The 22,973-nt window shown below is 46.5% G+C and overlaps 2 protein-coding genes and 1 long non-coding RNA gene across 5 annotated transcripts in view; 1 reads left to right on the top strand and 2 right to left on the bottom strand.

Moving 5' to 3' along the window:
- SLA2 (Src like adaptor 2) overlaps positions 1-15,030 on the top strand; it is a 19,887-nt gene extending 4,857 nt beyond the window's left edge. The window contains exons 2-8 of one of the 3 annotated variants that reach the window (XM_011366569.2): positions 130-263; positions 2,849-2,948; positions 3,318-3,404; positions 5,222-5,325; positions 12,389-12,538; positions 13,289-13,421; positions 13,876-15,030. In XM_011366569.2, the coding sequence (XP_011364871.1) occupies positions 173-263; positions 2,849-2,948; positions 3,318-3,404; positions 5,222-5,325; positions 12,389-12,538; positions 13,289-13,421; positions 13,876-14,041 (831 nt within the window). In that variant the 5' untranslated portion in view covers positions 130-172 and the 3' untranslated portion in view covers positions 14,042-15,030. Of the gene's footprint in view, positions 1-35; positions 264-1,170; positions 1,433-2,848; positions 2,949-3,317; positions 3,405-5,221; positions 5,326-12,388; positions 12,539-13,288; positions 13,422-13,875 lie in introns of those variants that run through there. The other 2 variants (XM_023534440.1, XM_023534441.1) reach the window with 2 other exon arrangements.
- Positions 7,352-12,464, bottom strand: LOC111743944. The gene is made up of 2 exons (XR_002781931.1): positions 11,780-12,464; positions 7,352-7,650 (listed from the first exon to the last, which is right to left on the bottom strand). It is a non-coding gene; the product is annotated as an uncharacterized LOC111743944 (long non-coding RNA).
- CUNH20orf24 (chromosome unknown C20orf24 homolog) lies at positions 14,992-22,863 on the bottom strand. Its single transcript, XM_011366572.2, has 4 exons — positions 22,537-22,863; positions 20,925-21,028; positions 16,742-16,871; positions 14,992-15,526 (listed from the first exon to the last, which is right to left on the bottom strand). Exons 1-4 carry the CDS (start codon positions 22,648-22,650, stop codon positions 15,485-15,487), a joined length of 390 nt encoding a protein of 129 aa, XP_011364874.1. The 5' UTR covers positions 22,651-22,863; the 3' UTR covers positions 14,992-15,484.
- Between the last annotated feature and the right edge of the window lie 110 nt (positions 22,864-22,973).

Genomic DNA, 22,973 nt, shown 5'->3' with positions numbered 1-22,973 from the left:
GGTCCTGATGGGAGGGAGATCATTTGTATGCCTCAACATGGAGGTCAGCAGGGCTGAGCCAGGGTGGGAAGGTGTTTGGGGATCAGGCCTTAAACCACAGCTCTTTCCCCATCATAGCATCTCTTTCAGATTTCTCTTGATGAGGTGCTTCTGCAAATCCTGCTGAGGAACAATGGGAAGTCAGCCCAGCAGAGGGAAAACCCTGCCAAGCCCAAGCTCAAGCCCCTCTGTCCAAGGCCAGGGCCCTGTGCCCATGCAAGCAGGTAGGCTATGGGGCCTGGGACAGCCAGGCACAGTGCCTTTTTAACCAGCCACTCCAACACAACTTCAAGTGTCAGTGAGTGCCTGCTGTATCCCAGGCCCTCCCCGGTGAACCATGCAGGCAGGGCCCTGCTCTTGTGGAGCTTACATTTTGGCAGTAACATTAAACAACCAGGTAAAGTAGAAAATGTGAGAGTGACAGCTGCTAATCAGTGACAGGCATGATGGTCCTCCAGGTATGATGGTCCTTCAGGTGTCTCCCAAGGCTTCCCTCCTCCTCAACCAGTTTATTTGGAGACTGAGCTGGAAACTCTAAGACCAACCCCACTCCTGTAGCTCTCCATGGCTGCACTGTCTATTACAATAGCCTAGTCGTATGCAGCTATTTAAATTTAAGCTAAAATTAATTTAAATGAAATTAAATATTCAGCTCCTCAGTCACACTAGCCACATTTCAAGTGCTCAAAGCCAGTGGCCACATTAATCGAACAGCACAATTATAGAACATTTTCATTATTACAAGAAGTTCTACTAGATTCTGATGCTCCAGAATCTTGCCTCTTATCCTGAGAGGTGCTGTGAAATACTCGAAGCAAAATTAGTGCTATAGCAGCTGGGAAAAAATTGGCACATGCAATGCACATGCTGAACCTATAACTGTAATTTCCTAAACTAGTCCTAACTAAAAATGCTACTTTTTAGGACAATGAGACAATCAAAATAAGTTCTGACATTCTGATGTCAAACTAGTTTGTTTCTTGTTCCCCAAAATAGCCACAAAAATCCTTTCTCAAATCACATCCTGATTTGGCGTTTTGATAATGTATTGGTCAGAGTTCTCCAAAGAAACAGAACCACAGAACCAAGATGGGGGGGGAGGGTGTGTGTGTGTGTGTGTGTGTGTGTGTGTGTGTGTGTGTGTGTGTGTGTGTGTGTGTGTAGACAAAGGATTGATTTTAAGAATTTATTTTAAGAGTTGACTCATGCAATTATGGGGGCTGGTAAGTCTGAAATCTGCAGGGCAGGCAGGCCTGCCGGCTGGAGAGCCAGGAAAGGATTGATGCTGCAGACTCACAGCTGAGTCTGGAGGCAGAATTCTCTCTTTCTCATAGGACCTCAATCCATTTCTCTTAAACTCTGCACTGAAAGAGGCCCACACCCATCATGGAAGGTAATCTGTTTTGTTTAAAGTCTACTGATTTAAACGTTAATCTCATCTAAAAAAATACCTTCACAGCAACATCTAGACTGGCAGTTGACCAAATATCTGGTCACTTTGAGACATAAAATTAACCATCACAGATAACAAGGTTACTCTAAACCAAGCAGCACTTTTAGGAGGAAGGACATAGACACTTAAACAGAACTAGGAGACTGCAAAGCCAAATGACTACACATCAGTGTTTGGCCAGGAGCTGTCCCTAATCTGAACACTTGCCTGCAATAGCTGACGCTTCCTTTCCACTCCTCAGCCCCTGCCCCCATATCCTTATCTCCCTTATATCAGCCTCCCCTAGTCCCACAGGTATCAAGGCCTAGGACTCCTGCTGGGGAGGCAGCTGCCCTCTTTTTAGCCTCTAAATCAGAGCAGAAAGCCTGGGGCCCAGCAGGCCCAGGAGGAAGAGACCTGGAAACCACACAGACCTCCACCTCATTTCCTCTGAATCTAGGCATAGGAAGCGGCCCCAAGGCTGTTCTGAGTCATGCCCAGGCTGCTGAGGAGTATGACTCCTCCCCCCGGCAGGTGTCCTGGGGCCTCCCTACTTGCAAGGCCTGAGGGGAACTGTAGTCCCCCCTCTGCCAGGGTCTCCCAGGGAAGGACTGGCCTCTCGGTAGGTCTACCTCTTGTTCCAGCAGAAGCATGGATTTTTGGCAACCCCTTCCATGAGTTATTTGTGTCCATCGGCCTTGCATCTACCCAAAATCTAAGGCTCTTGTGCCAGGCCTTGTGCAGGACCAGGGTTCACAGCAATGAACAAGATAGACACAGTCCCAGCTCTCAGTGACAGTCAAGTCCCAGAGACAGGTGCTTAACCAATAATCAATAACAATTGTGTTTGATTGTGGCAACAGTGTGTACTAAGGGACTCTGACCCAGAGTGTGTACTAAGGGGTTCATCAGGGAAGCCTTCCCAAAGGAAGGGGCATTTCACCTGGGGAGTGAAGGATGAAGATGAGTCAGCCAGGTGAAGGGGGCCAATCAAGGGGACAGCACATGCTGCTCAGCAGCTCCTAGGGGTGCAAGGCCAGGGCTTCCAGGAGGGGAAGGAGTCATTCCCAGCCACTTGGTTCCATATTTGTCAGAGGATACCTTCCACAAGACTTGCATTACTTATTTGGGCATCAGATGTTTCCCTGCACATGGGATGGCCGGGCCCTGTGCTTCAGACAGTTCAGAGAAGGAGAGACCCCTGGAGCTCCGATTGGGTCACCATGGGTATCTCCACGTGTGTCCGGGAAGACTTGAAGGAACCAATCTGGTGTGGCTGTCGGAGGGTTGATGATGGTGGGAGAGCAGACTCCACTAGACCTCTCACCCTGGGGAAGAGCTGGCCAAGTGGGTAACCATCTCTGTCCCTCCATCCAGAGAGGAGCAAGGCCACAGCCGTGGCCCTGGGCAGTTTCCCAGTAGGCGAGCAGCCAGATCGGTCACTGAGACTGGGGGAGCCACTGACCATCATCTCTGAGTAAGTCCTTCCAAGGGCACTGGGCAGGGTGCTGTGCTCTCTCCTCCGGTACCCGAAGATGCACTGATGGGAGAAGGGGCCCCTCCCTCCAGAAGAAAAGAGGATGGCCTTTGGTGCTGAGCTCCCACTTGGCCCTAATGGTGGGATTTCAGGCGGCTTGACATGCCTGCAGGGAGAAGCCGCGGGTGGTCAGCCATACAGGGGGCCCTGAATTATGCCATCTACTGCCCAAGAGGTATCTGGACTAGCTGGTGCAAGGAAACCTGGGAATCAGGTGGGATCCAGCCTGGAGGGTCCTTGCGAATCTCAAAAGAGCAGTTTCTGGGCTTTGGCCCTTCTGAGAGAGGTCTCCCTCCTTTCTCTCTGCAGGGACGGAGACTGGTGGACAGTGCTGTCAGAGGTCTCAGGCAGAGAGTACAGCATCCCCAGCAACCACGTGGCCAAAATCTCCTATGGGTGAGTTTCCACCCCAGACCCCACCTTAGGAGACCTTCCTGTGTAGTCCTTTATGCCCAGTCCTGTGCTGATCAAAGCTGGAGATAGGAGAATCACACCCAGGCCCTGCCGTCTGGAGGAGCAGATAGTTAACTCACATCTTCCTGTGAGACTTGGGAGCCCAGAAGAGGGGGCTGGGGCAGGAATGTGGTGGTGGAGAATGCTGAAAGGGACTTGCAGATGGGGGCAGGCTGCATAAATGTCTGAGGCAAGAAAACAAGGGGGCAGCACCCCACATCATGGGCCTGCCCTTCCAAGAGGTGCCTCCCAGGGAGGGCCAGACACGGGACACAGGGTCTCTTACCAAGCACCAGCCATCTTGCCAAGAGTGAGTGACAAAAGAAACTGACTCCAGAGCAAATTCTATGCCAGGAGAGAGGGGAAGTGAACTGTCTTTCAGTGGGATCTACCTGATAACACAATCAGGAATGTGTCTCTGTGTAAATACACTGCTGTGACAGCCACTCTTCAGTTCTGAGAGAACTGAATGACCTGGATGACCTTCCTGTTCTGAGGCTCACGGTGTGTCTGGCTCTGGTGAAAGTGACACAGGGATCCTGTGACATGTGGATACCTTGTAGGCTCAGCTTACACAGAAGTCTGCAAGCCGGCTAAAGCCCACCTTGCCATGTGTTTCTTGATGGCTTGGACCTACTGGTTGGAGGTTTTGCATCCACAGTGTGAAACCTAGTTTAAGCCAAGGAAACAGTAACTACCTCCAAGAGTCCCCTTCCCTTGCGACTCCTTCATTTACATCCTCAATTTTGGTAAGACATATGACAATTTTCATAAGTCAATAGAATGACTTATTTACTATAACGCTAGGCTAAGTTCGCTGCTGGCGTCATGCGAGTCACAGCTTCTCAAATTTATTCACTTGAAATCAACTCAACCCTGACTCTGGTGTTGACTGGAATTTCACGGAATCACAAGGAGATAGCCATTTCCATCGAATCACTTTCCGTAGGCTTTGCTGGGACTACAGAGCATGACCCTGGGGACTTAGGAGGCTGATACACTAGTAAACCAAAAAAATCCTGCCAAATTACGCCAAATTTCCCATTGCAGTTAAGTCCTTCGGGGACATATACAGGTGAGGGATTAAGTAAAAAGAGGAAGGAAAACATGGGATCGGCATAATCAAAATCCCAGCAGGGAAAGGCACCGAGGAGCAGGACTGTGAAAGAGCTGTGTTTTGGGAGGCACATGTGGAGGTTGAAGGCCTGCTGGTTTTTTTCTAAAACTTTAGAATGTCTTGAACATTTGAGTTCCAACCTTTCTATCCACAAATAAGCTTCAATGAGAGTTAGATTTCAGTGACACCGAATAAAGGTTCACCCGCATACCCTTTGGCTACAAAGTTAAACTTTAAAATGTTCAAGTAAAATATTTACTAAAATTTAAAGAAAAAAAAAGGCAATTCTTGGAAAGGCGAAGGCTTGGAAAGGCGAGAGGAAAGCATAGGGCTTCTGGGGGGACTGGACAGTGATAGGAGAGAGGCTGAGATCACCGAACCTGCTCGTAGCTCCCTGGATGGACCCTTGGGAAGAGGGAGGTCTCCAGGCAGAAAAGACTGAGGTTGACCCCATGAGGTTGTTCTCTGAGGTCCCTGGAACCAGGACCAGGAGGACAAACCTGGGGGGCCCCTTGGAGATTAGAGGCCAGTTCGTCATGGTGCAGGTAGAACTTGAGGCCCAGAGAGGGAGGAGGGGTTCCTTTAGAGTCTTGGCCCTTCCACTCCCAGGCTAACCCTGTCGCTCTCTGCTTCTTCCCCTTAGGTGGCTGTATGAGGGCCTGAGCAGGGAGAAAGCTGAGGAACTGCTGCTGCTGCCTGGAAACTCTGGAGGGGCCTTCCTCATCCGGGAGAGCCAGACCAGGACAGGTGGGTAAGCTCCGGCCCACCCTGGGCTTGTCCCTTGAATGCCAAGAACCAAGTGTGATATGACTTCAGGGTAGAGGTCGGAGGCCAAGTGCAAAAGGCTGGAGTACCTGACATTGGAGATAGACAAGTCTAGCTGACTGACCACCGTGTTGCTGCCATGAGAGCTCATCAGCAACAGAGCAATAACCTGCATTTCTAACAGTGGGTATGAATGGCCCACAGTAGGGATCCAGGCTCAGCCAACACTTGTCAACTGGGACTAGTAATAGTCACAGGATTTCCCTGCCCTGACGGCTATGATTCTTTCCTCCCCAAGACACAACATGATCCTGATCTCTTGGCAAAAAGTTGACAAGGTCTCTGTGCTTTGGGTCACCAGCCAGCCAGAGCCAAAAATCCATTAGAAGTCATCTCATGATCTTTCTCTCTCTGCTGTTCAGATAGGAAAACAGAGGCCTGAAGATGCGAAGAGATATGTCACATTGCACATTCATATGGGACTTCTCTCACCTCAGGCACAGGGCCTTTGCAAACCAAACACAAAGTTGATGAAGTCTGTCTCTGATGCTCCTGCCTCCCTCTGTGCTGCTGCCCTGAGTCCCTTACAGCAGGGGCAAAGAGGGACGTTGAAGGAATGGCAGTACTCACGTTTGCGTTGGCCCTTTCAGTGCCTTCAAACAACCCTATGGGTGTTGTTCTTCCATTATCCCCATTTAACAGATGAGGAAACTGAGGCTTGGGGAAGAGAAATGTTTTGCTTGGAGAGACACAGCTAAGAAGTGAAGAGCTGGGATTTAAACCCAGCTGGGGTTCATCTCACTTCTGACAAACAAGGAAGGCCCACATGTGACAATATTGGTGGAACTGCAAGCACAGTGGTGGACTGGGGAGGAGATATTCAGGAATGAGGACCAGACTCCTGTGCTTGCCCTAATTTGAGCCAACTGTGGTGGGTTGTCAAGTCCTTTGCTTTCTACTCAGTCTCCCTTCTGGGGCCCCTCCAGCAAGTGAGTCCTACCTTTGCTCCCCTTCCTTGGGAAGCTCCCTGAGTTGACTTCTCGCTATCCCCTCCTGCTGTTTTCCATGCAGCATCAGCAGCCCACCCTCACACACTCATAGGCTTAGGCGGGGGCTGGTCCGAGTACAGTAGCTGCAAACAGGAAACCACAGCGGAGATGAGTACGGGCAGGGGTGCTGCAGACCAGTGAGCTTTGAAAGCCACAGGAAGTGCTCCGGGCTCAGCTCTTCACCTCCACCCCTTCTCTGGCCTGGTTCAATGCCAAGAACACAGTGACCAGCACTCATTGCCACTCTGCCCCTTTCTAAAAAGGAGCATATACAAGGGGAAATAGCTGAGAAAAGAGAAAGCAGATAAGGATCGACATTGTTAGTGGGATTAAGTTTAGATTTGACTCTGAGCTTCTGCATAGCCAACATCACAACAGGACAGATTAGAATGCAGCTCTTGATATCAAAGAAGGAAGAGATTTGTCAATTATGCAGGAAAAGCAAAGGTTTCTTTGGTACTAACTTCTAATCTCTCATCTGGGGCTTCCTTTTGGACAGTTTGTCAGGCTGCAGGCCATGACTCATCTGAGGGCTAAGGAATCAGTTTAATTCATTGGTTATAAACCAGTGGGTCTCAAATCTGGGTGGGCATCAGTATCACCTTTTAGAGCAATGAACTGGCCCCACACCCAGCAGTTCTGACTCGGTAGGTCTGGGGCAAGGCTTGAGAATTTGCCTCTCCAAAAAGTTTGTAGATGACTGGGACCACACTTTAGGAACCGCTCTAGACCTTGGCTACATGTTGGAATCATCTGGAGAGCTTTATCAGCCACTGATGCCTGCACCCACCCCCAGAGATTCTGTAAAAGCCTTGTCCCCCCCCCCCCCCCCCACCCCCGCCCTGCCAGGTGATTCTGATGTGCAGCCAGAATCGAAACCCAGGGCCCTGTAATCCTGATTTAGTGGATCTGAGTGAAGTGAAATATAGCAGAAAAAAATTGGGGTTGCATCACAAGGGTTGGGGAAAATATGTTTCATCAAACTTTTATTTGTATCCTGGGTCATAGTGTAAAATTTCATACTGTGGTTTGTGGTCAAAAAAAGTTTGATACTGCAGCTCTTGGGGCCTGAGTGACGTCCTAGAGCAGTGGTTCTCAGATCTGAATGTACAGGAAATGTCGGGGGTACTTCTTGACAGTGCAGACTCTCGGACCCCACCCCAGACATACCGAATCGGACTGCTGGGTACAGAGGTTGGAAATCCTTCACAAGCTCTCCAGATGGTTCTTATGTTAAGTATGAAAACACGCTTCCAATCTAGGGAACCCAGAATTAAGTAATAAGAGACAATGTGTTTTACATATACAGCATGCATGTTATCATATATAAATAACAGTAGTTAACTGTTGACTAAGCGAGTGATATCAGGACCAGCTTTTCTTTGGCCCAAGGTCCAGATGTCAGTGCCAAGGCCAAGCCCCAACATCATCATCCACTTGCCTGCCTGCTGTTGTACTCTGTGTCTATTCTGTGTTAGACACTCTAAGAAAAATTGATGAGCAAGACCTGCTTCCTGCCATTCAGGGGCTCATCTCTGTCCCTTCTGTCAGTTGAGAAACACTTATGGAGCATCTCTTAGTCAGGACTGCTAAGTCGTGATTCCTGTCCTCAAGCTGCACAGTGGAGGGTCCAAGGCGCAGCATCTCCAAGGCTATCAGCTTCTCAGAGACCTCAGCAGAGGAAGTTCAGGAGGGGCCTGCTCAGTCCACCTGTCACACACAGCTCCTAATCTGATCCTTCACACTACTGTAGACCCCACCCCTCCTCCTGGCATCATCATCAGAACACCAGGGAAAACATGGTACCTGACCCTAGAGGTCCCTACAGGCCAAGATGTAACAGTGGCTAAGCCTGATGGAGCTTTTCCAGGGTGAAGACTTTGGATTTAAGTGTGACAGGGAGGGTTCTGAGTAGGGAAGTGACATGACCCGATACCTCGACTGCTGTGAAGATTTGGCAGGAAGTAAGGTAGAAGTGGGAAGCCACATAGGAAGTTGTTGCAGGCTCCGTCAGGGTGAGAAGTGGTCAGATTCTGGATATGTTCTGAATATGGTCAGTAGGCTTTTTGTTGGGCTGGATGTGAGGTGTGAGAGAATGGTAGGAGTCAGGGCTGACTCCAGGGTTAGGAGCTTAGTAATGGATGAACAGTGCTGCTGTTTTCTGAGATGGGAAGATGGTGGGAGGATAAATCAGAGACATCCCTCGAGACGCTCACTGTGGTGTATGTGTATGTGTGTGGGAGGGTAAAGGGTAGGGTTGAGGGACAGACCATGGCAGGACCCTTGGCACCACAAAAGCACTATACCTGGGCAAACCTAGAGCTGAGTCTTCTCCCAAGCAGTGTAGGTGTTCTGGAGGAGTTGTCTGAGCAGCACTGAAGGCTGGGGGTTACTCTGGTGGAACAGTGTTCCATATAAAAGGAACAGCATGAACTAAGGACCCAGGGGCCTAATACGGGTTATTGGGTGCTTGCTACATGCCAGACACTGCTAAATGGTTTACCTGCTTCACCATCTGAATCCTCATCATCATTTGGTTAGACTGGGACAATTATTATCCTCTTTACAGATGAGGAAACAGATCTGAGAGGTCAAATAACGTGCTTTAAAGACACATCTAGTGAGCATGGGGCATCAGGGGTGTTATGGTACATGGTCTGTGTGCAATTTGAACGCAGGGAGTCTGAGTTAAAAGGGAGATGTCCTGGAACTGAGAAAGAGCAGTAGGTATTTGGGAATGGCTAGAGCATGCAGTGAGAAGGAACAGCAGGATACCAGGCACATAGGCCAGTCGCAGATGGCTGTGGTAGGTGACTTGTCCCCACAATGGGGTTGACAGCCCCACATGGGTTTGACAGAGCTTGTTTATTATCCCTGAGCCTATCAACCACATCCTCGGTATAGCTACCCTTCTTGGTTCTAGTAACTGTGGTGACAGTGGCCAGGGTGGGGTGGCTCAAGAATCATGCAGAGGATGTAGGAACTTGGTCACTTAGTTTAGCTGGGTTGGTTGGCCTCTGGTACCTATTTTCAGATATTTAGCCCTTTTCCAACCACAGAGCTTTATCAGGGTCACAGCGCAGATCCAGATCTTCTTAAAGGTACAGTAGTCAAAAGTCTTCCAGAACCAGGTAGAGAACAAGGAAAAGGAAGCTGGGACCCTACTCCAGACTTCTCAAAGTATATTGTATCCTATAGTCTTGCTAAGCTCACCTATTCATTCCGGCAGTTTTTTTGTAGATTCCTTAGGATTTTCTACATATATGATCACATTATCTATAAATACAGTTTAACTACTTATTATTCAATCCATATACCTTTTATTTTTCTTGCCTTATTACAGTAGCTAAGACCTCTAGTACAAAAAGTGAACTGGTGAGAACATTTTTGCTTTGTTTCCAATGTCCACAAAAATTTCCAGAGGTGCGGAAAAGACTTTATTCAGGTGAAACTATTTACAAACTGGGAAACACAGGCTCCAGTAGAAACTGAAAGTATGGTCTACCAAGACAAAAGGGAGGCTGCCTTTTATAGAGAAGGTTCCCAATTGATCCAATCTCATGCAAATGAGGTTTCCAAATTTATACAGTTTTGATTGGTCGGTACAGATGCAAATGAGGATTCAATTATGCAGTTCTGATTGGATGGGGCAGGTCTCAATCCATTTGGTCAAAAGACAAAACCAGAGCTCCCCTACAGTGGTTGACTCATCCTAAACAAGCAGAACATAGTGTGAGAAGCAGAACATAGTGTGAGAAGCCGAGGTTAGTCTGAGGTTTTTCCCAGTATATAAAATATGTAAGGAGCCCCCTGTTGGCAAATGGCGCTAGACTCTAATTATTCATAAAATCTGGGCCCTCAGTTGATCATTAGGAGTTCATTTCAACAGATATATTTTTTCTAAGGATTCAAATCAAATGAATCTTCCTTCTCAGGGTCTACACCAATCTTAGAAGGAAAAATTCAGTCTTTCCCATTAAGTATGATGTTTCATACAGATTTTTCACAGACACTCTATGACAGGTTGAGAGGATGTACCTGTGGTAGGCAGAATAGTCCCCACAAAGATGTCCAACAATTTTTTCATATTTCTCTAGGTGATCATGTTTCTCTCTTTTATTCTATTAATATGTGAATTACACTGATGTTCAATTTTTAAATAAACTTGTACTCCTGGGATAAAGCCAATTTGGCCATAATGTATTATCCTTTTGATATGTGCTAGATTCAATTTGCTAACAGTTTGTTAAGGATTTTTTTGTTTATGTATATGAAGGATATTGGTCTATAGTTTTTTGTAATGTTTTTGTCTGGTTTTTATATGAAGGCAATGCTAGCCTCGTAAAATGGGTGGGGAAGAAAAAACAAAGAGAAAACAAAAGAAACAAAAAAAAAAAAGAAAAGAAAGGGTGCAGAAGTATTCCATCTGCTTCTATTTTCTTAAAGAGTTTGTGTAAAATTGGTGTTATTTCTTCTTTAAATGTTTGATAGAATTCACTAGTGAAGCCAACTGGACTGTCGTCTTTGTGGGAAGTTTGAAAGTTATGAATTCAATTTCTGTAACAGATATAGGACTATTCAAAATTTCTATTTCTTATGTCAGTTTTGGTAATTTGTGTCTTTCAAGTTCACATGGAATATTTGAGATAAGACTATAGACTGAGCCATAACAAATTTTAAAAGATTGAAATCATAAAAGGTACATTCTCTGACCACAACAGAATTAATTATAAATTATAATAACAAAAGAATCTGGACAATCCCCCAATACTTGGAAATAATCCAGGGATTGAAGACTGAATTTTTCCTTCTAAGATTGGTGCAGACCCTTGGAAGGAAGATTCATTTGATTTGAATCCTTAGAAAAAATATATCTGTTGAAATGAACTCCTAATGATCAACTGAGGGCCCAGATTTTATGAATAATTAGAGTCTAGCGCCATTTGCCAACAGGGGGCTCCTTACATATTTTATATACTGGGAAAAACCTCAGACTGACCTCAGCTTCTCACACTATGCTTTGCTTGTTATTGGTAAGCACCGTGTTCTATGTTAAGTAAAATTGGTTGATTGTATTGTTCAATCTTCTATTCCTATTGATTTTGTCCTATCAAATACTGAGAGAGGAATGTTGAAATCTCCAATTATAATTATGCTTCATATATTTTAAATCTATAATTGGGTACATACAAATTCAGGATTTTTATTTCTTCTTGATATATCTCTCATATCTCTGGTAGAATTCTTGGTCTTGAATTTTACTTTGTCTGATATCAATATAACCACTCCAGCTTTCCTGTGATTACTGTTTGCATAATACATTTTTTTTTTAACTTTTAGCCTATGTTTTATATAGAAAGTGTGTTTACCATGTAGTTGGATCTCACTTTTTAAAATCCAGTTTGAACATCTCTGCCATTTAATTGGGGATGTTTAGATCATGTCCTCAAAATAAATGCTTCCTAAAACTGAGCAGTGCCTGTGGTTTGGGATTGATTCCTGCCTTTTGTTGGCATTCCACAGGAAAAGGTTTAAGTGACAGGGTCAACTGCCTCTTCTTCCAGGTTCTCTGTGACATTGTTTTCTCATCTGTAAAATGGGGATAATTATACCTGCCTCATAGGGTGGTTATGAGAATTAGATAATCATATAAAGCACATAGTACGCACTCAATAAATGAAAGCTACAGATAGCTTTAGATCATTAGATGAGAGTAATAATAGATTATTACTATTATTTCACTAAGCACCCTCTTCCCATTTGGCTTTGATGAAGCATTGACTTAAGAAATGAATCCCACTTCACAGTTATCAAGGGCTCTCATATTCATCCTCGTCTGCTGAAAATTACCGGAGGCCCGTGTATTATGATTTGTCATTTATGAACAAGAGATCAAGTCTTTGTCCTCCCCTGTCCACTTCCCTTCTGTCTGGGCCATTCTGTGGCCACCTCCCTCATCTCTTCTTCCATCCCACCTTGGACCCTTTTCTCCTTAGGCTGTTACTCCTTGTCAGTCCGCCTCAGCCGCCCTGCATCCTGGGACCGGATCAGACACTACAGGATCCAGTGCCTTGACAATGGCTGGCTGTACATCTCGCCACGCCTTACTTTCTCCTCACTCCAGGCCCTGGTGGACCATTACTCTGGTATGGCCTTTCCCTGCCTCCATGAGTAGACTGGGCTGTGGGATCTGGTGGGCAGACAGTGTGCCCTAAAGACACTTAACCTACGAAGAATATCCAGACAGATAGAAGAGGGGCCTCCCCTATCTTCATGCCATTCTCTGGGACCAGGGGCCCTGTCTTCACCCCATGCCCTGACAGAGCCACACAGACCTCTCGTGCAAGCACAGGCCAGTAACTTGCCTACCACTGTAGTTCTGAGTCAAAGCCCACGGCACAGTTCTCTGCAAAAGAACAAGGACCAGAGCTGTTGCTGTTGTGTAATTTAGTTGATTCTTAGCATTTCCTGGTACCTGTCCAGTAACAAGCACTGGCGGATATAGTTACTAGGGCACAATGTCAAGGGGAAGAAAGGGAAATGGGAAAACTGATCAGGGGTTTTCTGGGGGGTTGTTTAGACAGTAGATCCTGACAGTACAGCAGAGATCGAGCATTCTTTACCTTTCTTCTTCCTAGCGCTTTCCTAGCCAGAAACTGGGCTCAAAGAGGTCCATCAACTTACCCAAAATCATAGTAACTTAAGTCTCCCGAAATCTAGCCCAGAATGACCTCTGATTGCATCCTGGCTTCCAGAAGACCAACAGCTTGGGGCTCGTGCCCTGTCACTCTTTTCAGACCATGCCCACAACTGCCAAGTGTGTAAATCTTTTGGGGTGAGGGAATTTTGGGGGAGGCTAGAGTCAGCCATGTCAAGGGTCCAGGTCTCTTCCTCAGAGCTGGCGGATGACATCTGCTGCCTCCTCAAGAAGCCCTGTGTCGTGCAGAGAGCTGGCCCAGTCCCTGGCAACAACATACCTCTACCTGTGACTGTGCAGCAAACACCACTCAATTGGAAAGAGCTGGACAGGTGAGGGGACCCCTAGAACATGAAGGCGGAACAAAAGAGAATTAGGACTCACTCCTGGGAATCCACAACCCAGAATGAGCCTGTCACCTTGAGGGACACTGGGGACTGGGGAGCGGGGGGAGCAGGGGGCGGGGCAGTGAGCACTGATTGAGTTCGTAGAGGCCAGCCCAGGCTCAGCAGGTATGTAGTGGGTACCAGCAGGGAAGAAAGCAGGCTTGGACATCGGGCGTGCCTGGACACCAAGGTGGCCAGGATGGAAGTAAGGTCAGACAAGGTGGGACTGAACAGAGAGCACACCAGTCCTGAGTGAAGTCAAGCTGGGGTTTGATCTGACAGGGAATGGGGAGACACTGTGAGTTTTCAGCAGGACTGACTTGAATAGGTTTTAAAACTTGAATAGGTACGTGCAGGGAGGGCAAAGCTCCTTGACCAAGCCCTTTTCCCCTCTCCATAGCTCCCTCTTGTTCTCTGAAGCATCTGCCATAGGAGAGGCATCTCTCCTCAGCGAGGGGATCCGGGAAGCCCTCACCTCCTACATTACCCTAACTGATGATGTTTCCTTGGATGATATCAAAGCTCCAAGCAGAGGCCAAAAGGGGAACCAAGGCTGCAGCACCTAGAACCCCAACTCATCTCAGCCTGAGCACCCCCAAGGCAAGGCGTACACTGAGGGGAGGGCAGGGGCCCAGAGCACATTCAGGGTCCCACCCATATCCTCTGCTCCTTCATCTCAGCCCCAGTGTCATGACCCAACTTGCAACCTCTAGTTTAAGTACAGACCAACTGAGAGCAGGGCCAGGGCCCCCAAGAGAGACTAACCTTTCTCTGGGGTCTGATATAGTCAGTGCCTGAGTTTGGGATTCTCAGCACTCTCTCCTCTGCCAGCTGAGTCCCATTCAAACACCGCCTCCCCCGCAACACTGCCAACCAGCCCCACCCACAAGGTGGAAAAAACCACTGGCATCAAAGAGAAAAAAAATCCTTTAAAGAAAATGTACGAGCTTCACTCGGAATAAGACCATACCTTAGAACGTAGGACTGTGGTCTAGAGGAGATGGATGGCTCACCACAGCAGCAGAACCTGGGCTGTCCAGCCCCGCCACCTCCCCACCGGCACCAGAACAAAGAGAAGGACTTTGGACAGTCTAGGCCCTCAAATGTCCCCATCAAGCTCCTTCTCTGGACAGTGGTAGCTTTCAGATCTCTATTTCATTTTGTGGCTTATCATTTGGACCTGGCCAAACCTTACCGGCTACAGTGGCCTTGCCATCTTGTGGCCAAATGTGAAATGACACCTTTTGAGCTAGGCACACTGCAGGAAGGTCAGTCATGTGAGGCTCTCAGTGCTGGGAAGGAGCACCAAGGCATCAGAAAGTGGTAAACCCTCATCCACAAAGCCAAGGCCACAGCCTAAACCCATAAGGGAAAAGAGGCCTGGCTGGAGGTGCTAAGGGAGCAGGGAGAGAAAGGGGAAGAGGGATGGAGATGGGAGGGCACCCACTCTAGTGTTCCTACTAGGTTCTCAGGCTAGAGGGAGGTGGGAAAGGCTTTACCAGGTATCACCAACAGGTTGTCAATTAAAGATCTGATTTATTCAAGTATCTGAAAATATTCCACAATGGAAACTTATTAGATGCTGCTTGTACTGTGTTATGGACCACACACATACTGCCATACTGTTTTCAGAAGACTTGAATTGCCATTGATAGTTTAAAAACTGTACACCTGATGGAGAAGTGAGGAAGACAATTTAATGTTTCATCTGGATCCAGAGGTGCCTCAACTTAAACAACAGCTCCAATCGGCAAACAGGTGTTTCACGATGGTATCCAAGAAGAAATGGTTGGTGATGGACAATTCAGAAATCCTTCCCCAAAAGATGGATGGTTCTTTAAAAAGTTTCAGGTCACAACTCTTGCAGAAAACTCTGACGCCCAACACACTGATTCTCGGTCCAGGAAACATGGTCTTCCAGGTTCCATGTGGCTGGGGGTACCCCTATAATCATGTTTCTGTGCTGTAACTAAGAGGGTCCTTTGGACCGGACAGGGACCAATACGCCATCAGTCATAGTGGATGGCAGTGTAAAATATGATCCAGATGACCTAGAGAGGAGACAAGCGATGTTCATAGGTCACCTGGTCAACGTAGGCCCCTAGTCCACAAAACAGGGTCAGATAAGATGTGTGCACAGTGGGCTTCCCAGGGACTATCCAATGCATAACTTGCTTGGGGACCTAAATTTCACAGAAACGAAGCTGTCTCTAACAGAGCCCAGGACCGCCCACCTGTGCTCCCGCAGGGACCCCAGACAAGCCTCCACTGCCAATCCACGGGGTGGTGTTATGGATGTGGAGACAATACGGGTGAAGCAGACTGTATTGCTAGGTGTTCGGATCAACAACAAATGTGAAAACAAAACCACCATCACACTCTGTCAGTGCCATATCAAATACAGCAGATTCTCAAAACTGGTTGCCTATTGCATCTCCTAGGACCTTAAAAACTATATGTGTAGATGCCCAGGTGCCACCTCCCGGAGGTTTTTATTGTATTGGTTTGGGCTAGGGTCTGTAAGTTTTAAAAAAACTTTGATATATAATTTATGTTCCATAAAGTATGTAATTTAGAGGTTTTTAGTATATTCACAGTGGTGTGCAAATATCACTATTAACTGATTCTGGAATATTTTCATCACCCTCAAAAGAAAATCTGTTATTATTATCAGTTATTTCCCCTTTTCCATCCCCCACAGCCACTGGCAGCCACTAATCTAACTTTCTGTATGTATGAATTTTCCTATTCTGGACATTTCACAAAAATGGAATCACACAACATGTGGTCTTTTGTCTGGATACTTGTACTTAGCATAATGTTTTCAAGGTTCATCCATATTGTAGCACATATCAGTACTTCTTCATTCCTTTTCCTGTCAAATAATATTCTGTACGGATATATGACATTTTACTTACCCATTCATCAGGTGATGACTGTACTTTTTGACTATTATGAATAATGTTATGAATATTTTTAAATGTTTCCCAGTTGTTTCTAATATGCAGCCGGAATTGAGAATCAGATGTAGGAGCTGACAATAGGCCCTAGATGTGCACAGCAGAGGGAAACTATAGAGTATATCACACCATATCGTTTGGGACAATGTACTCAAGAGTAGTAGACATGCTCTCTAACCTCAGGAGCCTTTTGAAAAATGGTGCCCAAATGACTGTAGCTCAATCAGTAGGCTCCCCTTGAGTGACTCAATACATGCTGTAAAATGAAATGATAATACTTGCTGTAAAACTTTTAGTTACACATACCATGAACAAGGCAAAAGATGTCATAAACCCTTCTTTTGTGAGCTCCCATGTGCCGCCATATTCCTCCTCATCTATCTGTAGGTAGTTGCTGAAGTAGAGGTACAGGACCCCTGCATTGATCAGGCAGAATCTGGAGTAGGGGAAGACAAGCACCAAACATAAACTGTAAGCTTAGAAGACTCAGCACTCCTTACACCACAGTCCAGCTCTATCAAGGTACTCACTGTTGCAAAGTTAATTGTTTCTATTATGGAAGCAAATGAAATAATACATGAAAATGCTTAGGCCCTCAAAGGAGCTGGCTGAACTAGAGATTTAAAGAAGAAACAACTCTTTTTTAGTTGCCCAGCCAAAGCAAAAATAAACTAAAAAGCAGATGTAAATTCTCCAAGCCCCTTTGGCTGCTGAGCCACCCCAAATAGGACTAGTATCTGACATGGGTCTCCAGGTAGCTCCAGATGAGGTGGGGAGTGGCCATGGGACAAGCATATGTTAAGCTGTTGCTGCATGGCCTACTTGAGCAAGCAAGGGCATACTAAAGCAGCCCCTGCATAATTCTTAATGGAATTTCTGGATGTCTACTGTCTGCTACTGCACTTGATGCAAAGGTGAAAATGACAGTTCCTGCCCCCAGCTTGCCATCTAATAGGGGCTAAAATCAGCAGTGAGAGTAGAATTGAAACCAGAGGTTTGTGAGTACCTTCAGGACGGTCTTTGGCCCCCATTATGTGTTATTTAACTGATGCAAGAATTAGAATGCAGTGAGCAGTAATGTATTACCCAGCTCTACTGATCTCTTGGTACCATCATTATGAAAAAGTAACTTTCATAAAGTGATCAAGACTTTAGATCTTTCCAGTTACAATATCTAATGGGGGACTGCATGTCTTCGGTCATATACCTTCTGAAGGCTGAGGTGGAAAAATGCAAAGAGAACTGGCTCTTCCTAATGGATCAAGTGTGGGCTGGTGTAGGGCAGGGCAGTTCAATGATGCTGAGAAGTGTAAATTAGTCTATAAAGGTGGGGGGCAGACCTGTGGCTGTCTGAGCAGTGTAGGGGTGAGTTAACTGTGCACACTTGAGAAAGTCTAGTTTGTAAGTAGTGAGAGTGTAGGCTTTCTCCTGAATAGAAGTCTCCCATAGCTGGGAGACTGGTTTAGACCTGTACTGTTTCAGGAAACGAGCACAAATAAAGTTTGAGGACAGGGATGAAAACAATGGCTGAATGGGGAAGGAAAAGGCCCCAAAGGCTTCCAGCCTAAGAGCCTGGGAGTACAATGGTTCCAGTAACAGAAGCAGGGAGCCAGGAAGAACAGATAGTTTTTCTTGGATTCTACATGAAAGAGTCCCTTAGCTTGGCCATGCTGTGGCCATATCTTATTTTCTGCCAGAAGTCTTGGGACCTGGACAATCTAGTTACCTCTCTTTGACAAGAGTTTCATTTTGGACAGACTGAGTTAGTGGCTCTAGAGAGAGACTACTAATGATACTTTGAAATGTCACTCTGGGAGACAACTACTAAGTGGGGGCTGGAGAATGACTTGTGAATCACAGAGAGTTTCTGGCTGTAAGAGTGACTGCTTAGTGAGATGAGACAGGGAAATACAAGGGAAAGGTGTGATAAGGAAATGTCAGTGAGAAAGAAAAGGGCTGACATAACCCTGCCTTATAAGGGTTACACACTAAGTAGAAAGTCAAGTCACAGAAACAAAGGCATTTAAATGTTTGGTGGTCAAGAGGGACAGGTCCAGAAAGGACTGGAAGGGCTCAAACGGAGCTTTAAGGATAAGCATAATTTCTACATTGTAAATGAGGGACAGAACTACACACAAATGTGTAGACAAATGAATATGCTAGTCTGGGAGTTGAGGAAGACTGACTCTCAAATGGGTTTTTAAAAATTCTATCCTAAAAACTCCTGTCAGAATTTTAACAAAAATAGGGATATCTTAACATATTCTGACCTCAGGGCTGGAAAGCTACACAACAGTTATGTATGGCCCGGCTTTCAAGTGTCAATGGGAATCATTCACTGAGAACCAACTGATCATGTGCCAAGCTCTATGACAGAGACAGGCAGAAAGGAATGGACAGGGCCCTTCTGATAATGCAAAACCTCAGCAGACAGAACAGAGCCATCACTCAGTTCTCAGGAAAATTATGAGACCCAAGGAAATGGTTTTACCTTGATGGGCTCTAACTGGTGGCCATACCAGAAATGAAGCCAAGCTGGGGTTGAGGCAGAGGGCAGCTAAGGCAGGGGAAGAGAGGGTCACCAGAATGGAGCACCAGAGCAGTTTTGCCCTCAAGTCCAGGAAGCTGGGTCAGACAGATGGAGGGGAGAGGTGTGTGGAAAAATCAATGTCCTTGGGCCCTTTCCCAGAGCAGGGGAAAAGGTGCCAACCAAAGGAGGGAAGGGATTTGAGTTTGGGCTCTGGCAAGACAGTGTGGGACTGAACCCCAGGAAGGAGTGCTGAGAAAGCAGCGCTAAGACTCTGGGTGAGACACTCCAAGGCAAATTCACCCCCGAATACCTCACTTCCTGTTTTTTTTCAATAGCCATATTTTACCACTCTTGGTAAAGCTAATCATATAATAATTGCAGTGAACCACTTACGATGTACTGAGCACTACATTTAACAATTTACTGGCATTATCTCATTTAATTCATACATCAATTTTATGAAAAAGACATTTTTATTGTCCTCATTTTAATGATGAAGAAACTGAGTCTCAGAGAGGTGAGCCCAAAATTATGTAGTCTGAAAGTGGCAGAGCTGGAATTTGAATCCAGACCTTTCCATAAAGTTTTGTTTGTTTGTTTGTTTTTTTAAAGACAGGTCTGTTTGGGCAGCTTAACTCATTTACCACAGTGAGAAGGAAACTAGACTAGCTCTAGTCCTTGCTATATTATTCCAGATTGGGTGGCTTCAGAGAACTCCTGAAGAATCCTCTAAGACATGATAGGTGCAGGGGGCTCTGAACCGTGTTATCTTCTAGACAAGTGGCCTTAGAAGATGAAAAACTCCCTCTTGCCCTTAGAATGCCTTAACCCTATCTCTGATAGTTTCCTCTTGTCTGCCTTTTCTCTCATAGTAAGTTCAAATGGGTGACCAACATTCTAAAAATATTATCTATATACCACCTCCAACCTAGGAAGACCTCCATGAGCCCCAGGTCCTCTGTCTCATCACCTTCAACCATCTCTCATCAAGTGTCCACTCTGCCAAAGTTAGGCAGAGGATGAACCCTTACTGGCTTCCTTGTACAAATGCTTTGCTATCATAAATCAAAAACCTTTTTGGTTAGGAGAGATATATTTCTTATAAGATATCTTCTGAGAAAACAAGCAACTCAAATGAGTTTGATATCTATTTCACTCTTTTAACCCTAGGGTGATGGAATAAGAGATGTGATCACCCCTAAAAAGAAATCAATGTGATTTCCCATGGTAGGTGTGACAGTTTGTATTTCCTGCATGAAAAGATAAAACATCATAGGCTTCCACCATAGCTTGCCCACAATTCCTATCTTAAGATAACCCCCACACATCTTTTTAATTCAATCTGGTGGGCATGTGGACCCACTTTCAGTGGCTTGTTAAGCTGAGCCATGACCAGGGGCTGGTGTTAACTGTTTACACTGGGCACAGGAGCACAGTAAACGTAGGGGGGCCCAACCTTCTCCTTTTTCACTGCCTTTAAAATGCAGAGACCTGAAACAACTTCTGAAAAACCAAGATTCGGCACATTCAGCATAGTGGCAGACACAACTGGTCATCAAGTACAATAGCTCCTCCACTTTCCAAACTTCTATACAAAGGTCAGGCTAGAACTAGATGATCCCTGCCAACGACAGGCATTTGGCAGCTTCTTGCCTGAGACCACTTTGGACCCATGAACGAATGGACTGGCCCAGCCTTCAGGAAGTTAACATTCCTGGCCTAAGATACTCCTGGGCTTGCTGAACCTAGGAGTGCTACATCAAACCCAGGAGTGCCATCATGAGGCCACCTTTTTGCTTTAGTCATTACACACACACGCGCGCGTGCGCGCGCGCGCGCGCACACACCCACACACACACACACACACACACACAATCTTCCAATGTAGCATAAAAGGGAAACAAAATCTCAGTTTGAAAAGAGATGATATCATGAAAATGCAAAATACCCAAGACTTACCCTGCTATTCCCAAAAAACCTCGCAATGGTAACACTCCCCAAATGACACCTAGGACCACAGCGATGATCTGTCGGAACCAATAGATCACATCTAAAAATTCATCCTGTAGGAAAAAAGAGACAGTATGCATTATCTAGAGTGGGTGCCACAGGAGAGCCTCTAGTAATAGGTGAGGAACAGAAAAGCTCCCTGCTGAACACATCTTCCAGGGACTTTCCCCTCCAAAAGCAATAGTATGTGGCTTTTGCATTTACACTTTTTATAGTAAAATGTGGTTAAAACAACAACAACAACAACAACAACAACATTTAGATATCTTGAGTGATGACTTCTAAGGGCTGTGCTCTAAATAAGAAATTTTAAAAAATCACTTACCTTTTTTGAGAAGCGACAAAAATGAAATGGCTATAATGAAATGGCTGTGATAGTAGGTGTGTGCTAATGGCCACTGATAACTCTTATCTGACCCGGGGAGACCTAAACAGACTAACCTCAGACAGAAAGGCTGACAGTCAACCTACTCAGCACCCTCTTCCTGAAAACTGAACTTTGAGTAAGTGACAAAGGAGAGAAAAGATTAGAAATAAAAGTGCTGGAGGCAGGTGCCAGTATATCTATTTCACATACAAGGACACAGTAGACTCAGGTTTCTGAGCTGCCCTAGATTGCAGAAACTAGTCCTTATATAAGGAAAAAAAGAAATGACACAGCAGATCAGAAAGGTTTTGCAGGAGCTGGGCAGGGCTGGGGCACCTTCAGGAAGTACCTACCATCCCCCCTTAGTGGAACTCCAGGAAGGAAAACCCATTTTACTAGTACAGGAAAAAAAAAAAAAAAAAACCAAAGAAAAGATTGCAAACATAATATTCTTTTCAGACCAAATGAAATTAAGCTGTTCGTGATGGTAATCTGGAAGCCCCAACCATTCCTCACAAATATTTGGTGGTGTCTGTGTCTCTGTGTCTGTGTCTGTGTCTGTGTCTGTCTGTCTGTCTGTCTGTCTGTCTCTCTCTCTCTCTCTCACACACACACACACACAGAAGGTGGTCTCAGTCACCCCTCTCAACTTTCACATTTAAAGTATTCGGAACTTCTCATTCAACAATAAAGCACTGGCAGCTCATCTCTGTGCTAAACCTTTTAATGCACCACGGTACCCCCACTTAGAAGTTGTTCTGAAAAGTAAAGTATTGCACGGAGAACACCTGATATAGAAAACATTCAAATGTCTGTTACCGTTACAGTTCGTGCTAACGACTGTGTCATCTTAGAGAAGTTAAATCACTGACGATCCTACTGGAGGTCAAATCAAATTCAGCTCTCTCTCACTGTTCAGAAACACGCCCTACCCGCGGGTGACATATCCTCTGCCCTCTCCACGCTGCTTCTCGCGTGACTCCGGCGGCCTGACCCTTAGACCACTCTGCTGTGAGCCCTGAGCCCGGCTGTCAGGCCTGGGCCTGCCAAGTTCGCTCTAACACCCTTAGGCTACCTGCCCCACCACCAAAGATACTCGGCCGCACCAGGACGGGGACAGGCTCGGGTATGTCCATCTGCCCCCGAATCCCAGCCGGCTCCTCGAACTTGCGACCTCGCCAGATCCCACCGTACCTTGTCCTCCCAGGCCGCGTCGCTCCGCAGCACCTTGCTCCAGACAGAGACTTTGAGGGCCCCGTTGGCCAGCTGCGGCTGTGACGGCTCCTCCTTCCGCCGCCCGCCGCTCATCCTCCCGTCGCGCCGCCCGAGCAGGGCCTGGGGCGCGCGGGCCGAGCCGAAAGGAGTCGAGGTCTGGGGTGCTGGGTAACGGCGCCTGGGGCGGCAGTGACAGGTTCAACAGTCTGGTTCGGTGGCACGCTGCAACTGCCCGCACTTGGCCAAACAGCCCGGCTCAGCTCGCTCGGCCGAAACCAGGAATACCGGAGGGAGGAGCAACGCGTCACCGTGCGTCCTCCCGCTGACGTGCCCACGCAGCCAATCGGCGGCCGCGCGGCCGTCCATGTAGAAAAGTAGCCGTCGCTTCGGCGCAAGCGCTATACGCATGGAGGAAG

The sequence above is a fragment of the Pteropus vampyrus genome, unplaced genomic scaffold (assembly GCF_000151845.1).
Source record: "Pteropus vampyrus isolate Shadow unplaced genomic scaffold, Pvam_2.0 Scaffold125, whole genome shotgun sequence".
Classification (NCBI taxonomy): Eukaryota; Metazoa; Chordata; class Mammalia; order Chiroptera; family Pteropodidae; genus Pteropus; species Pteropus vampyrus.
Note: the sequence above shows the minus strand (reverse complement) of the source record. Positions and strands in the feature narration are given on the sequence as shown.